Below are 15,876 nucleotides of genomic sequence, written 5' to 3'. Positions count from 1 at the left end.
GTAGGGAAACCTAAGCTGGAGCAGGGGTCACTCCACTTTAAGGTTTAGACCATCAGTGAGGAGGCAGACAGAACAGTGACCCCCAAAGATGATCGGGTCCAGCACCTGTGGCCGTGGACCTTGACCTCCCAGGTGCAGGGAGAGCTGGGGAGCAGTACTGGCTGGAATCGGCTTCCCTCAGGAACAGCTGAATTGGTGGGTGGCTTGGTGAAGTCACAGGGTCCTTAGAAGCAGGAGGGCCAGCCCAGTGGAACCCATTCCAGACTTCTGACCCCCACAGGGACAGAGCCAGAGTGAGGTATCTAAAGCTGTGGCAAGGGTTTGGGGCTCCTCACAGCAACCTCAGGAAAGCGCCAATGTGGCTGTCATTTTCTCAGGGTGTGCTGGGCCCCCTGAGTAAGGCCAGTTGGGCTCAGCCTTGAGGGCGATGAGGAACAGACCATGGGGCTGTTGGAGGAACATTCTCCCAGGGAGCAGACAAGCAACTGACGCAGAGGAGTGTCCCCATCACAGTCACCCAAGCCAGCCATGCTCCAGGGGCTGTGAAACCTGAGGGGCGCCAAATGTGGAGCTTGCTGATGTGCCCCGAGTGCTGCGGCCCTGCTGTCATCACCGCAGATATTTGGGGAGGTGTTGACAGACACGCTTATCTGGGACAGAGTGGAAGAGGACAGGAGCCAGGAAGAGGGCCCAGATAGGAGCCCTGAAGAGGAGTAATGGCACCAAAGTTGCAGAGAAGGGAAGGACAGCCAGCGTCTAACGCAGAGCCCCAGGGCCTGTAGGAAACAAGTGGGAGATTGTCCTCAGATGATGGGCCTGGCTTGGGCAGCAGGGACGCAGCAGGGACGCATGAGACTGATTCGGGGATTATGGGTGAGGAGGGGCCCAGCTTGGGGAATGACACCCCACCTTGGCTGTGATCTACCCTAGTAATTAATTCATCTGGGGACGCAGGCCACACCCTGGAACCACGCTAGTAAAAGGCAGTTCAAGGTGCTGCTGTCTGGGCCCCAAAATCTCTGAGGTCAAGTTGTAAAGTGAAAACCAAGGCAGCATGTAGAGGGCACATACAGGGCTGCCAGAGCATCCAGCCTGGCACTCGGCCTTCCTCTGCCTCTTAGTTCCTCCCAGGGTCTCCTCTCTCTTTCTGTCTGTCCTCCTCCACATGTGTCCAAAGTAACCCATTCTCTAACCCTTCCCCGTGTGTATGCCCCCCCAAAAAAAAAAACAGTCTCTGTGTAGCCTAGGCTGATCTCAAACTTGCCACAGTCCCATTGCCTCCGCCACCCAAGTGCTGGAATTACAGGTGTGTGCCACCTCCCCTTCTCTTTCCATGGCTCTGAAGTCCCTGTGGTCTCTGACCTTCTCTGTGCCTCTCTCCCTTCCTCCGTCCTATCTGTCCCCCACCCCTGCCCCACCTGTCGCCTGTCCAGTCTGGGGCAGAGGACAGCTGGCAGGACTCCCTGAGTGTTTCTATTCTCGGCCTGAGTGGTGCAGCCCGTGACATCCCAGGTGCCCCCTCCACTGTGACCAAATAAGGTACCAAGTGAGGAGCCTGCGGAGGGCAGGCCTGCACAGATTCAGTCCCTCCTGTTTGCTCTCAGTGCTGATTTTGTGCCCCCACTGACACCCTACTTCTGAGGAGAGCACCCTTTGCCCCAACAGGCCTGACCTGGAAGCTAGGGTTCATGAGTGTTCCCTGATGAACAGGCTCCATGTGGCCCCCAGGAATCCGGTACACAGGCCATGGAAGGGGAGGTTGGTGGCGTGTCTGCCTGTGCAGCTGTTGCTGGCTGCGCTGACAGCTGTGGCTCGATTTAGCTGCAGGCCAGGGTCTGGCCAGATAAGGTGTGGATAAGAACAGGGCCCGCCCCTATGGTGCCCCTTAAATTGCAGGGTTTGGGCTGGGGTTGGGGGCGCAGACACCAAGGCCAGGTGAGAGGGTCCTGCTGCGCTGGGGCCTGCAAGGGGCTCAGTGTTTCTCCACCTGTCTGCTTGCCTATCCTGACTGGGCTCCTTCCACTCTCCACAGCCTCCGTCCTCCATCTCTTCCTCTCTCCCTCTCTCTCTTCCTCTCTCTTTTCCTCCCTCTCTTCCTCTCTTTCTGTGTCTTTCTCTGTCTCTCTATATCTGTCTACCTCTGCCTCTTTTTATCTTTTTGTTTCTGTCTCTCCATCTGCCTCTCCAATTTTCATCTCTCTTCCTCTCTCCACCTAGTTTTTCCTCTATCTCTGATGTTCCCTGTATGTGTCTGTCTCTCTCGACCTGATTTTCCTCCTCTCTGTTTCTTTCCATGTCTGTCTTTGTCTCTCTCTTGTCTCTGCCTCTCTCTGTCCCTCCTTTCTCTCTCTCTGTGTGCTATTTCCCCACCCCTTCCTTCCCAGCTCCTGTTTTAGGGTCTCTCTTCCGCAGTCTCTGCTCTCCACGGGGGCCAGAGCCCTGTGTTCTCTCCTGAATAAAGCTGGTTCTGTCCAGACTCCCCCTTCTCTGCCTCCGTCTTTCCTCCCCTGCCCCCATCCACACCCACCGCTGATCCCGCCTGAGGGGCTCAGTACTGTGAGCAGGGGCAACCCCTCCTGCCCCATACAACAGGACAGAGGGGTGAAGAGTAGGTACTCAAGACCAGAGAGTCAGGGAGGACAGTCATCCCAGAAGGGGGACAGCAGGTCACGGGATACAGAGGCCAGGCAGCACCCCACTCCCAGCAAAGCAGGCTCCCCTCCCCCTCGGGCCAGGCTGTGCCAGCGCCAGGACAATGCACCCTTGTCTCTTGTCCTGACAGCTGGGGGATCCTGCCTCCGTCTCTTTCAGGGGGGCAGTGGCTTTCTGTTCTGCCCCAGGCAGGGGAGTGACCCTGGGGATCAGGCCTGGGGCAGCTAACATCTCCAGCCTCCTGTCCCTGCCTGAGTCCAGGGTCCTTCCATTCTGGTCACCCTGGTGTCTGGCCATCCCTTCTACCTGATGCCTCTGGACTTCCTGTCCTAGCTCTGCTATCCCCTCCATATGTCCTTCTTCCCGTTCTGTTTTGCCTGGCCTCTCCCCACTAGGAATCTTGTGAGCGCTTGCTGTGTGTGGAGTCCCAGACTCCAGACTCCTTTTCCCTCTTGCACACCCCCTCCCCAAGCTTCTTCCTTGCCTCCTCCTCTTTCTGCCCTCCTTGGAGAAGGAATGACCACACCGTGAGCCCCTCCTGTGTAACAGACACTTCACTCACCTCTTATCTCTTCACACCCTCTTCTCCTGCCCCCACCCCCTTTTCCTCTCACTGTTTTCTCCACTCTCTTCCAAGACAAAGAGCACATTTATTGAACATTGAACAGAGTTCTGGTCTGCACTCTCTCTAGTCCTCCATTCTTCCCTGACAACGGTCTCTGCCAGTCTCTGCCTGCTTCTCTCTCTCTCTGGGGAATATGGGCATTTATTGGGCACCAGCTGTGTGCTAAAGTTTTTATAAACACTTCCTTCTCTTCCCCTTCCTCCCTTCCGTCCTTCGCTTCCTACTGGCTCTCCCCCCACCCCCGACCCCAGAAAAGGGCAGGAATGCTAACTGAACGCTGACTGTGCCAGACAATCTACACCTATGCCTCTCTTGGCTCTCTATCTCCTCCTCTACAGAGGAAATGGCAACTATTTCAGGCAGAGGGGTGAGGTGCCCTTTGGGAGCACCGCTGGGGTAAAGATGGGCCAACGTGCTTCGTGCTTCGGTGCTAAGGCTGGGACCAGCACTCACCTCCAGGAATGGATGAGGAAAAAGGCTGATGGAAAGGGTGTGCCCTACAGCTAGCCTGGGTCCCCTGTTATCTTCTCCCCACCCCCACCCAACATGATCTCACTCCGCCCCTATCGCGTTATTCAAGCTCCTCATGTACAGTGCAGCACCCGGTGTTGGCTACTCCTGACATCACTGACTCAAACATTGCAGTCTCCTCCCAGGCCAGCCAGCGGCTTCCTCCTCTCCTCCTCCTTTACCTATTCTCTCCTTCCATTTCTTCCTCCTCTCCCCTTCTCCTCCTTTTCTTCCTCCAATTTCCTTCTTCTCCATCTCTTTCTCTTCCTCTCCATTTCCTTCTCCTGTGCCTCCATCTCCTGTCCTTCCTCTTCCTCCTCCATCTCCTCTGCCTCCTTTTCTCCCCTAATTCTCTTCCTTCTTTCTCCTTGCCCTCCTCCTCTTCCTCTGTCTCTTTTTATTCTTTTGTTCCTCCTTTCCTCCAACTTCTCTTCCTGCATCTCTTCTTCCTCCTCTATCTCTTCCTTGTCTTCCTCCTCTCCACCTTCTCTTCTCTCCCCTTCTCTTTCTTCTTTCCTTTGTTTTCTCCTGCCCTTTCCTTTCTTCTTCCTCCTGATGCTTCTCCTACTTCTTTTCCTCCTTCAGTTCTTCTTCCTCCTCCTCTAGCACCTTCTCCGTCATCTACTTTTCCTCCTATTCATCCTCCATTTCTTTCCATCTCCTCCACCTCTTTCTTCTCCTGATGATCCTCATCCCTTGTTCTCTTCCTCTTCCATTGCCTCCTTCTCTTCCCTCTCTTCTTTCTCAGTGCCATCCCCCTCTTCCTAAATCTCCTCCATTTCCTTCACCTCCATTTCTATGTCTTCTTTCTCTGCCCCTTTCTCTTCTATCTTCTCCTTTCCTCCTTTTTCTCATTCTCTTTTATCTCCTCCATCTTCCCTGATTTCCCATCCATTTCTTCTACTAATCTTCCATATCTTCCTCTTCTTTCATTTCCTCTACTAGCTCTTCATCCTTCCCATCTCTTCTTCCTTTTCTAACTCCTCCTCTTCCTACTCTTCCTCCTGTATCTCCTCTGATTCTCTATCTTCTCCATCTCCTTTTCCTTCTTTTGTTTATCCTCCACCATCACCTCCTTTTCTTCCTGATCCTCCTCCTGTATCTCTTCTACTCCCCTTACTCCTCAATCTCCTGATCCTTCTCCATTTCTGTTTATTCCCTTCCTCCTCTTCTTTTTCTACTTTACTTTTTTCCTTCCCGTCCTTTTTCTTCTTTCTCCTCCACTATTTTCTTATCTATCTCATCCTTCTTCATCTTCTCATCTGCTCCCTTCTTTCACCTCAACCTTCATCTCCCTCTGCTCCTATTACACCTCTTAATCTTCTGCTTCCTCCTCTCCCACACCTCTTTCCCTTTTCCCTCTTCCATATTTTTCTCTTCCTCTGTTATTTCTTGTTTTCTCCTCCCTCTCTTTCTCCTTTCTTCAATACCTCCTCTTCCTCATCTCATAATCATCTCCTTCCTTTCTTCTTCTTCCTCCTCCTCCCTTTCTGTCACATCGTCCTATATATTCTATTTCTTCTCATCCTCCTACTTCCTTTTTATATTCTCCTCTATTTTTCTCTTCCTCTATCTTCTCCATATCCTCTTCTCCACTTCCTCTTCTTACTCTTCCTCCATATTTTCTTTCTTCTCCCTTTTTCCTCCCTATTCCCCTCTTCCTTCTCTTCTTTCTTCTAATCTCTTCCCCCTCGTCTTCATCTCTTCCTTTTTCCTCCATTATCTCCTTCTAATCAACCCTTTCTCCTCATCTTCCATCTTCTCTTCTTCCTTCTGTCACTTACTTTTCTTGTACCATCTATTCTTACTCCTGCTCCTCCATTTCCTTATCTTCCTCCTCCTCCATCGCTTCCACCCTCTCTCTTTCTTCCTTATTGATAGACTTCTCCTCTGACAAAAATAAGCCAATTCAAGCCAAATTAGAGTATATAAATGCAAGTTTAGTGCAGACAGCTCTTGGGAGGGTTCACTGGTCCCAAGGAATGGAACCAGGGAAGTTGCCATGCAAAAGGAGACAGAAAAGCGGGGGCAGAGGAAGAGAGGAGAGAGGAAATGCAGAGAGAGAAAGAGTCTGAATTATATAGGAAAGAGCTTTTGGGGGAGAGGAATCCCCAGACCCTAGGCTGGAAAATTCAGGGCAGAGGGCAGGATATGCTAGCCATGCCCTGTAACAGGTAGAGACTAAGGGATGCTGGGAGAACCTGGGGGCCGATCTGCTTTGGTTAAATCAGCTATTTGTCCCAGGTCTGAATTTCAACACTTATCTCCTGTCATCTCTTCTTTATCTTCTCTCATTTTCTCCTGTCATCTTTCTTTTCCTCTTAATTCTCTCCCACCTCTCCTTGCCATGTCCATCTTTCTCTCCTTTTACCTCCTCCTTCACATTCTTTCAGCTTCCTTCTTCTCTTCCATCTTTCTTCTCCTCCTCTTCTTCCCTCTCCATGTTCTCATTCTTTCCTTCTCCATTTCCTCATCCTTTGTTCTTCTCTTCCTTCACCTCTTCTTTCACCTTTCTTCCTCCTCCATCACTTTTCCTCTCCTTTTTCCCTTCTGGCTTCATCTCCTACTCTTCTCCACTTTTCCTCTTCCACTTCCTCTTCTGCCTTCATCTCCTTTTTTCTCCTCCAACTTCTCCTCCTTTCTCTTCTATCTTCTCTCTTCCTCCTTCCTCCTATCTCCTCTTTTTCCTCCTCCCCTTCTCCTTCTGTTTCCTCTCCTATTCTACCTCTCCCTCATCTCCTTCCTCCCCCTCCTCTTTCTCTTCTTCCTGCTCTGTCTCATTTTCTTCTTCCTTCTCTTTCCCTATCTCTTCCTGCTCCTCTTTGGTCTCCCTCGTCTCATCTGCCACATCTTCCTCATTCTTCTCCATCTCCTCCTTATCTCTTTTTTCTTCATCTCTTTTTTTCTCCTCCTCTTTGTCCATCTCCTCTTTTACACCTGCTCCTCTTCTGCCATCTTGTCTTACTCCCCCTCTTCCTCTACCTCCATCTACTCCTCTTACTCCTTTATCTTTTTCTTCATTTTTTCTACCACATTTATCCTCCTTCTTTATCCTCTCCCTTCGTTGTCTTCCTCCATCTCTTCCATCTCCTCTTCCTCTATCTTCCTTTTTCTCCTCCCCTTCTCTTCTTCTTTCTCCTCCATTTTCTCATCACTGTCCTATTTCTTCATCTCCTTCTTCCTTTTAATCTCCTTTTCCTAATTCTTCATATTTTTTTCTCCTTTATCTCCTATTGTTCCTTCCCCTACATCTCTTCTTCCTGTCTACCTCTTCCTCCTCTTCAGTCTCCTCCTTTTCCTCTATCTCCTTCTACTTTTTCATATCCCTTTATTTCTCCATCTACTCCTATCTTTTCCTCTACTTTGTCTTCATCTTCCTTCCCTGTCACCCTTCCTGTCTCTTCTTCTTTTTCTTCTCTTCATCCATCTTTCCTTCTCTGTTTCCTCCTCAATCTCTTTCTCCTCTCCATCATTTCCTCTGCTGTTTCCCCAATTTCCTCCTCCTCTTCCTATCTTTTCCTCTTCCATTGCCTCCTCCTCTCACTTTACCTGCTTCCTGTTCCATATTCTCTTTCTCCAGCTCCTCTTCCTCATCTTCTCCTCTCCCATTTCCTTCTCCTCCTCCATCCTCCATGTCCACTTCCTTTATTTCCTCATTTGTCTATTGCTCTTCCCCTATTCCCACCCCTCCTTTTTTCCACCCCATCTTCTTCTATCTCTTCCTACTCTATCCTGTATCTTTTCCTCTTTCTTATCCTCTTTTAACTTCATCTCCTACTGCTCCTCCATCTCCATCTTCTATATCTGTCTCCCTCACCCCTTCCAATCACCTTTTTCTCATTCAACCCCTTTCTCCTCTTCATCCATTTTCTCCTCCACTCCTTCCCTCCTCTCTAGCTCCATAATGTCCTCACTCTTGTCCTCCCCGTCTCCCTCTCCATTTTCATCTCTATCTTTTTCAATATCCTCCTCTAAGCCTTCCTTCTACTCTTCTTCATCCTACTCTTCAATCTCCTCCATCTTTTCCTCTTTCATCTCCTCTCCCTTCTCTCGTCTCTTCATTATCTAATCTTCTGTCTCCTACTGCTCTATCTTATCCCCCTACTTACTCATCTTGCCTTTCTATTCTCCCTCCTTCATATTTTTACCCTGCTTCTCTTCCATTTCCTCCTTCCCTTCTGTCTTCCTTTCTATGTCCTCTTTTCATAACCCATTCCTCTACCTCATCCTCTGTCTTTTTCTTCTCTATCTTCACCTCACTCATCTCTTCCATCTTTCCCCTGTCTCATCTTCTCTTCCTCTACCTTCTTTTTCTCCTTCATCTCTTTCTTTTTCCTACTCTTTCTCTGTCTCCTCCTGTTCCTCTATCTTCTCTATCTTGTCTTTCTCCTCATCCTCAACTATTATTATTCTCTCCATCTTTTATTCTTCCTGCTATTCCCTCATCTCTTTCTTTTCCATCCTCCATTTCCTCCTCCATTTCCTCTCCTTCATATCCTTATCTCCATTTCTTCCTCTTGTATCTTCTCCTTGCTCATATCCTCCATATCCTTCTACTCCTACTTCATCTTCTTTCTCCTAGCTTCTTCCACCTCCTGTTTTTCCTCTCATTTTCTTCTATCTCCTCATCTATTTTCTACTCCTTTCTCCTTTTCATTCTTCTGCATATCCACCTACTCTCCCTTCTTCATCCATCTTCCATCTCCTTCACATTTCCCCTCTCCCTCCATCTTTCTTGTCCTTCATCTCTTCCTCTCTTCCATTTCACTTTTTTTCTCCTTGCTTCTCCATCACCCCTCATCTTCATCTTGTAGTCTTTCCCTCCTATCTTCTTCTCTGCTTCTTCTTTCCCCTCTCTCCTACCCCTTTTCATTTCTCATCCTCTCACCCTTCTCCTCCTTCTTCAACCTCCTTTCATCTTTGGTTTTCCTGTGTCCTGCTCCTGTTCCTTGCTTCTCAATTTCTACTCTTCTCTTCATCTTCTTCTTAGTCTTCATTCCACCCACATCACTTCTTCCTGCACCTCCTTCTGTTCTTACATTCCCCCTTATTTACCTTTCACTGCTCACACCTCCTTCTCTTGCCCCTCCTCTTCCTCCTGCTTCTTCTTTCTCCATCCTTCCCAGCCCTGCTCTTCCTCTTCTTTTATGAATTCTCTACCTCCTCATTGTTCATCCTCCCTCCTCCTATCCTTTTTCCTCCATCTTCCCACATCCCACCTCTTCCACTTCCTGCCCTACCACTTCCTTCTTCCCTTACTGATCCCTCAATTTCCCCTTGTATTCATCTTCCTTCTTTTCATCCTCTTTTCTCACCTTCACCTTCTTTTCCAGCTTTTTCCTCATTCTACCTCTATGGTTCCTTCTCCTCTTCCTTGCCCTCTCCTGTCTTTTTCTCCCTATCCTCTCATTCTCTTTCTTCACTCCTCTTTTCCTTCCTCTGCCTCTTCACTTTCCTCTTTTTCTTCATCATTTTCTTGCCATTTCCTAAAATCTTCCTCTTCTTCCTTCCTCAGCTCTCTTCTTCCTTCCTGTGATCTATTTCACCCTTCCTTCTCCTATTTCTCTTGTTTCCCTCCACTTTCTCTTCTCACCCTCTCACTATATCTCCTCTTTTTCTCCTGCTCTTCTCCCATCTTCTTTTAATCTTCATTAATCTTTCTCCTACTTCCTGTCTGTCCTGCCTACTACCCTTTTTCATCCTAGTCACTCCCCTCCACTTCCAAGTATATTCTCTTCTCCTTTCCTCTTTAAATCCCATCTCCTTTCTAGCTCATTCCCCTATTCCTAATCTTCTCTGAAATCTCTTTCTCCTCTCTACTCATTTCTCTCTTTCTTCTTATCCTCCTTGCCTTCTTCTGAAAACTCCAGTTCTTCCTTTCCATCCTGTTTCTCTTTCTTCTACAGTCATTACTTTCTTCATCCTTATTCTTTAATTTTCTTCTTTCTTATTCCATCCTTCCACTCCCTCTTCCTCTTCATCCTCTCCTCTCCTACTTTTCATTTTCCTTGTTTTCTTGCTTCACCTTACCTTCTACTCCTTGTCTTCTCTTTTCAACACTCTCCCTTCTACATTCTCCTCTACTCCTGTGCAACCCCTCTATATAACCCTTCAGTATTATTTCGTTCCCTATTTTTCTTCTTCCTCCATCTAATCCTCTCCTGCCTTCCTGTTCTTCCTCTATTCCTTTTTTCTCTTTTCCATTAATTCAACTCTTCTTTTTCCTTCTTTCCCCCTCAATTTCTCTTCCTTCCTGCTCTCTCTTCGTTACTTCTAATATCCACCTTCATCCCCCTTACTCTTCGTTCCCCTCTTTTGCCCTTCATTTTCCTTCAATGACTCTACATGCATCTCTATAGTCTCCAACACATTCTCTACCTTCTCTTTCCCCTTTCCTCTTCTATCTCCTTCTTTTTGTTTTTTTCTTATGCTTTGGTTCCCTTCACAGAGTCTTGTCCAGTCTTTCCTGCTGCTCTTCCTTCTCTCTGCCATCTCCTATTATCCCTGCTTTTGTTTCTCCTAATATTGTTACTCCTTCAGCTCCATCCCCTCCTTTTCTCCTTTCCCTCCTTTAACTTAACTACTCTATTTCTTCCTCTTCCTTCCCCTCTTCCATTTCCTCTAGTTCTTCCTCTTCTCTCTCTCTCTCTCTCTCTCTCTCTCTCTCTCTCTCTTTCCCAGAGGCTACTTTTTATTTTATTTTTTTACACTTTCTATCCCCCCATAAGCCCCTTCCTCCTCCCCTCCCAATCCCACCCTCCCTCTCCCTTCTTCATGCATGCCCCTCCCCAAGTCCACTGATAGGGGAGGTCCTCCTCTCCTTCCTTCTGATCCTAGTCTATCAGATCACATCAGGAGTGTCTTCATTGTCATCTTCTGTGACCTGGTAAGACTGCTCTCCCCTTAGGGGGAGGTGATCAAAGAGCAGGCCAATCAGATTGTGTCGGAAGCAGTCCCTCTTCCCATTACTATGGAACCCACTTAGACAGTAAGCTGCCATGGATTATCTCTCTTTTTTTAAGATTTATTACATATACAGTGTTCTGCCTGCATATGTGCCTGCCCACCAGATCACATTAGAGATGGTAGTGAACCACCATGTGGGTGCTGGGAATTAAACTCAGAACCTCAGAAGAGCAGACAGTGCTCTTAACCTTTGAGCCACCTTTCCAGCCCCCCACTTCTCATCTTCTCCATACCCTCCTTCCCTCCTTCCCTCCTCCATCTCCTCTACCCCTTCCTCTTTCCCTTCACTTTCTACATCACATCCATAAACCTTCCTCTCCTCTAATTCCTCTACCCCTTTCTCTGCTCCCCCTTCTCTATCCCTTCTCTATCTTATCTATCCCATCTTCTCTATTCCTTCTTCTTATCTCTATCCCCCTTTCATTTCTCTCCTCCAACTACTCTACCATCTTTCCCTTCTCTCTCTTCCTTTGTTGCTCTATCTCCTTCTCTGCTTCCTCTCCTTCAACTTCTCTATTTTCTCTTCATCTGCTTCCACCTTTATCTTCTCTATCCTCTTCTTCCTTTATCTCATCTATTCCTCCTTTACATTTGCACTCCTCACCCTCCTTTATCCCATTATCTACCTTCTTTCCCTCCTTAATCTCATCTATCCCCCTCTCTCCTTTCCCTCCTCTATCTCTGTTCCCCTTTCATCTTCCCCTCCTCCATCATTTTTCTTCTCCTCCTCCTCTATTCTTTCTTCTACTTCCTCTCCTCCACCTTGTGTATCCTTTTTCCTTCCCCTTCTCTTTCTCCTCCTACCTTTTCTATCCCCCGTTCCACTGCTCCCTCCTCAATTTCCCATCTCCTCTTTCTCCTTCTACCCTACCTTCTCCTCCTTAGCATTGTCTTCCTCATTTCTCTTCTCCTTCTCCTCATCCCTAGCCTCCCTGTACATTGTCCTCTTCCTCCATCTTTTTTCTCCTCCACCTCCTTTTTGTCTCTAGTCCTCCCTCATACTTTCTCCTTCCTCTTCCTCACACTTCATTCTCTGCCCTCCTTTCCCTCCATGTTCTTTTGTTTCTAACATCTCGTTTCCTATTCTTTGCCTTCTTTCCTAGTGCCCTCTACCACCTCCACCCCATTTCTTCTTTCAACTCCTTCTTCTTTCTCCCTTCCTGCCATAATCTCTCCTTTTTCTCCCCCATCTTGCTCTTTGCTTCCTCTTTTCTCCTTAATCTTGATCTTCACTGGAATCCTCCTCACCACCTCCTTCATGTCACTCACCTTTCTTTTTGTTTACAACTGCTCTGTCCTGTTCCTAGCCCTTTCCTCCTGTGCCTCTTTTTGTCTTCATCTTTCTCCTTTCCCACCATCTCTTCCACCTTCCATCTCTCTACCCTTCTCTCCTCCTCCCAACTCATTCTGCTCTGCAATCTGCTCCACCATCACCTTTCCTCCTGAGCCTCCTTTAGTCTTCATCTTTCTCCTTGCCCACCATCTCTTCCACCTTCCATCTCTCTACCCTTCTCTCCTCCTCCCAACTCATTCTGCTCTGCAATCTGCTCCACCATCACCTTCCAATCCTCTGCTTCACTTTCTCTTCCCATCTCTTCTTCCTTTCTTCTCCTTTGCCTTCTGTGCCTTCTCTTCCTCCCCTCTCATTTCCTATGGCACCTTCATACTTTTCTTTATCCCTTCTTATTCTTTTTGTTCTTGTTGTCATTCTTTCTGTTCATCTTCTTCCTGTTGTTGTTCTTTCTTCTCCTCTTCCTCTTCTTCTCTTCTTCTGATTTTTCAAGACAGAATTTTTCTGTGCAGCCCTGACTGTCCTGAAACTAACTCTATAGACCAAACTGGTCTGGAACTCAGAGACCTGCTTGCCTCTGCCTCCTGAGTGCTGGGATATTTCAGTTTCCTGGCTCCTTTTTTATCTGTCCTCCTGTTTTTTCTTCTTACCTGTTTTCAGTCTTTCCCCCTTTCTCTCTGGACCCTTCCCTCTGACCTGTGATGGGCCCCTAGTCTCAGAAGACATGAGGGCAGGATACCAGGCCTGATGTCCTCCTGGGTCCCTCCCCAAAGTGCAGACTCATCTCTGGGTCCTGTTCTGGGGATGTGAGGAATATAAGCAATATTAGCTCCCCTATCTCCTCCACCTGCCAGTTCTTCCTTGTTCTTTTCTCCATTCCCACCTCCTTCCCCTCCCTTGCCTTCCCGTTCTTCCTCTCTGGAGCTCTCTGTCCTGTTTCTTTCCCATCTTTGCCCTCACTGTTCTGAAATCTTTGTTTTCCATCGCCGCACTCTTTCTTCCTCATTTTCTCTACAACCCAGATTCTCCCACCAGCACTATCACATCATCCCTCCATCCTGTCGTTTCTTTCCTCATTTAAACCTATAAGCGGCCTCTTCTCCCTTAGCATCTCTGCTGTTTATCTTCCTTGACCATTTCACTCCCTCTTTCTTATCTTTGCTTTCCAGTCTCTCCTCCCTTTAGATCTATTCTGATACATGGTGCTATCATTCCTCCCTGCTACTGGCTCACCCCTTCTCTCTGGGTGTCCCTCATGGTACTCTCCTCTGTCTCTCTCATTCCTGTGATCCTCCTTCTGGTTTTCCCTCCTCTCTTTTTCTCACTCTCTTATCACCTCTCTCTGTCTCTATGTATGTGGGGGTGTGTGGGATAGAGGTCAACCTTAGGTGTCAGCTTTTTAAACTTTTTTTTAGTGTGTGTGTGTGTGTGTTATTCATCTATGAGTACACGTGTTTGGAGCTAAAGTGTTGTCTCTATTGTTCTCCACCTTAATTTTTGAAACAAAGTCCCTTCACTGAACCTGCAACTTGCTGATGTCGTGAGTTTGGCCAGCCAGCAAGCGCTGGAAATCCGCTGTGCTCCACCTCCCCTGCACCGGGTTACAGGCACATGACACTGTAACAGGCTGTTGTATGGGTCTGAAACTCAAACTTGGCTCTTCCTGCTTGCACAAGTTCTTCACCAACAAACCTGTTTCCCCTTTTGTTTTCTTCCTTTCTCCTGTCCTTTGCCCTCTCTCCTTCCTCTTATCTTCCCCTTTATTCCCTTTCTCCTCTATACTCTCCCTCCCTGCCTTCTCCCCCAGTTCTCAACCCTAGGGACCTCTAAGAGGGCTCCTCTCCTGCTGTCTTCAGCCCCTGCCCCGGTGCTGTGAGGCCCCCAGACCTTGAAAGGGAGGTGAGACACCATTGTCCACAGAAAGTTATGGCAGGAGGCTAATCACCAGGAGCATGGTAACCACATTACAGTCCAGTGTGGGGATGGGTTTTGTGACAACTCTTTCTTTTTTCTGTTTGTCCTGGACATTGGACACTGCCTGGAAGAATCAAACCCTGGAAGCAGGAAGCGAAGGATCAGCTCAGAGAGAGAGAGAGAGAGAGCTGCCTACAGACACATGTAAGTGACATGGCCAGAAGAGTGTGGGATCCTGGGTTGGTCCAGGATATGTTCTGGGACTAGGTATGAGTGGTAAGGTGCTCTGTCTCCTGCCTCCACCCTCTTCAGGCATCAGCAATGAAAGACCTCAGCTGCCTTCAGTGTTCCAGATGAAAACATCTGTGCACCACCTGCGGGACACAGAAGACCAGCACCTGCACCAGCCACCTGTGTGTTGGGAAAGGAGCCAATGGGACCCGCCTGCCGGCACAGAGTGCAGCTGCAACCCAGCTGTATTAGGCACTGAAAATTGTTCCCAGTAACGAACAGTGGGGTGAAGGGACTGTGGGAAATTCTGTAGAAATGAACATTTTTACTCCTAACACAAATATTCTCAGCAATTGTTTGTTTGCTTGTTTGTCTGAGACAGGGTCTCATGCCAACCAGGTTGGCCTTGAACTCCCTATGTAGCCAAGGCTGACCTTGATCCCGATCCTCCTGCTTCCACGTCCTGGGTGCTGGAATTACAAGTCTGTGCTTGGCTTCAATCTGATTCTGACTATGGTGTCTCACACCTCTGAGTCTCACTCACACTGAGTCACTCAACAGTACTGTTTGTATCCCAGGGGAGTGAATCCAGGTGTACCGGGGAATAGAACGGAAAGCAGGTCTTTGATTTTGCAAACCTGCCGCAGGTCTGTGCACGATCCATCATCTTGCTAAGCGGAAGATGGGTGCAAGCTATGGTGGGTGTTTCAGTTAGGGTTTCTATTGCTGTGATGAAACCCCATGACCAAAAGCAAGCTGGGGAGGAGAGGGTTTATTTGGCTGTTGGTCTGAGGCTTGTATTTTGATGCTAATTACTGGCCCTCAAGATCTGGTTACTGCCTAGATAAACCTATCCTTCTTGCGTAAACCTGCCTAAGACATTACACCTGACTGGTTGATTAAAGGCCTTAAGCCTGGGCAGGGAGAATGGAGTAGGTGTGGCTAAGGTTCCTGGGCTTTGGGTTCAAGAGAACCCAAAGATACAGGGAGACAGGAGAGAGAAGGAAGGATAACACAATGGGTTATCATGGAGAAGAAACCACGTGAGCCAGGAGGAAGGACTCCAAGGATGGCATGGATGGGAAAAAAAAAAAAAAACACCAAATAAAAGCAAGTATTTATAAGAGTGTGGATGGCATGCCAGTTAAGGATGATTAAGGGGGATGGCAGTGGAGGGGGGCTGGGAGGTGGATGGTGAGGTTACTGAGACTGTATAGATTTTATTATCTGGACAGCCAAGGTGTTTTAAGGCAACTGTAAAATTTAGCAGGTCTGTGTTTTATGAACTGTGATACTGGGTTAAGTAATACTGCCATAATGATTATAGGACTAAGAATAATAAACGTCATATAGCCCAACACTCATTTTTAGCTGCAATGACATTTGGCTTACACTTCCACATTGTAGCCCATCACTGAAGGAAGTCAGGACAGGAACTCAAACAGGGCAGGAACCTGGAGGCAGGAGCTGATGCAGAGGGCATAGAAGGTACTGCTTGCCATATGCCCACCATGGCTTGCTGAACCTGCGTTCTTATAGATCTAGGACCACCAGCCTAGGGCCGCACCGCCCACAGCGCACAGTCCTCCCACATCCATCACTAAAGAAGAGAGTGCAGCTGAGCAGTGGTGACAGGAGTTTAATCCTGGAACTCAGGAAGCCAAGGCAGGAGGATCTCTGAGTTGGA

The 15,876-nt window shown here is 48.1% G+C and overlaps 1 protein-coding gene across 2 annotated transcripts; it reads left to right on the top strand.

Moving 5' to 3' along the window:
• Positions 1–57: 57 nt before the first annotated feature.
• LOC132653052 (NADH-quinone oxidoreductase subunit N-like) lies at positions 58–15,547 on the top strand. 2 transcript variants are annotated; one of them, XM_060379934.1, is made up of 3 exons: positions 58–13,943; positions 14,090–14,162; positions 14,271–15,547. In XM_060379934.1, the coding sequence occupies exon 1, from the start codon at positions 5,976–5,978 to the stop codon at positions 6,987–6,989; it is 1,014 nt and encodes a 337-aa protein (XP_060235917.1). In that variant the 5' UTR covers positions 58–5,975; the 3' UTR covers positions 6,990–13,943; positions 14,090–14,162; positions 14,271–15,547. The 2 variants fall into 2 exon arrangements, with proteins under 2 accessions (XP_060235917.1, XP_060235911.1); XM_060379928.1 differs by having other exon boundaries at positions 58–14,162.
• The last annotated feature ends 329 nt before the right edge of the window (positions 15,548–15,876 follow it).

The sequence above is a fragment of the Meriones unguiculatus genome, chromosome 1 (assembly GCF_030254825.1).
Source record: "Meriones unguiculatus strain TT.TT164.6M chromosome 1, Bangor_MerUng_6.1, whole genome shotgun sequence".
NCBI classification, from domain to species: Eukaryota; Metazoa; Chordata; class Mammalia; order Rodentia; family Muridae; genus Meriones; species Meriones unguiculatus.
The sequence above is the reverse complement of the archived record's forward strand: the minus strand, read 5'-3'. Positions and strand labels throughout refer to the sequence as shown.

Bases quoted from the DNA above. Each gene is read 5' to 3' on its own strand.
- LOC132653052 (XM_060379934.1), top strand. From the start codon at position 5,976: ATGCTGGGAGAACCTGGGGGCCGATCTGCTTTGGTTAAATCAGCTATT.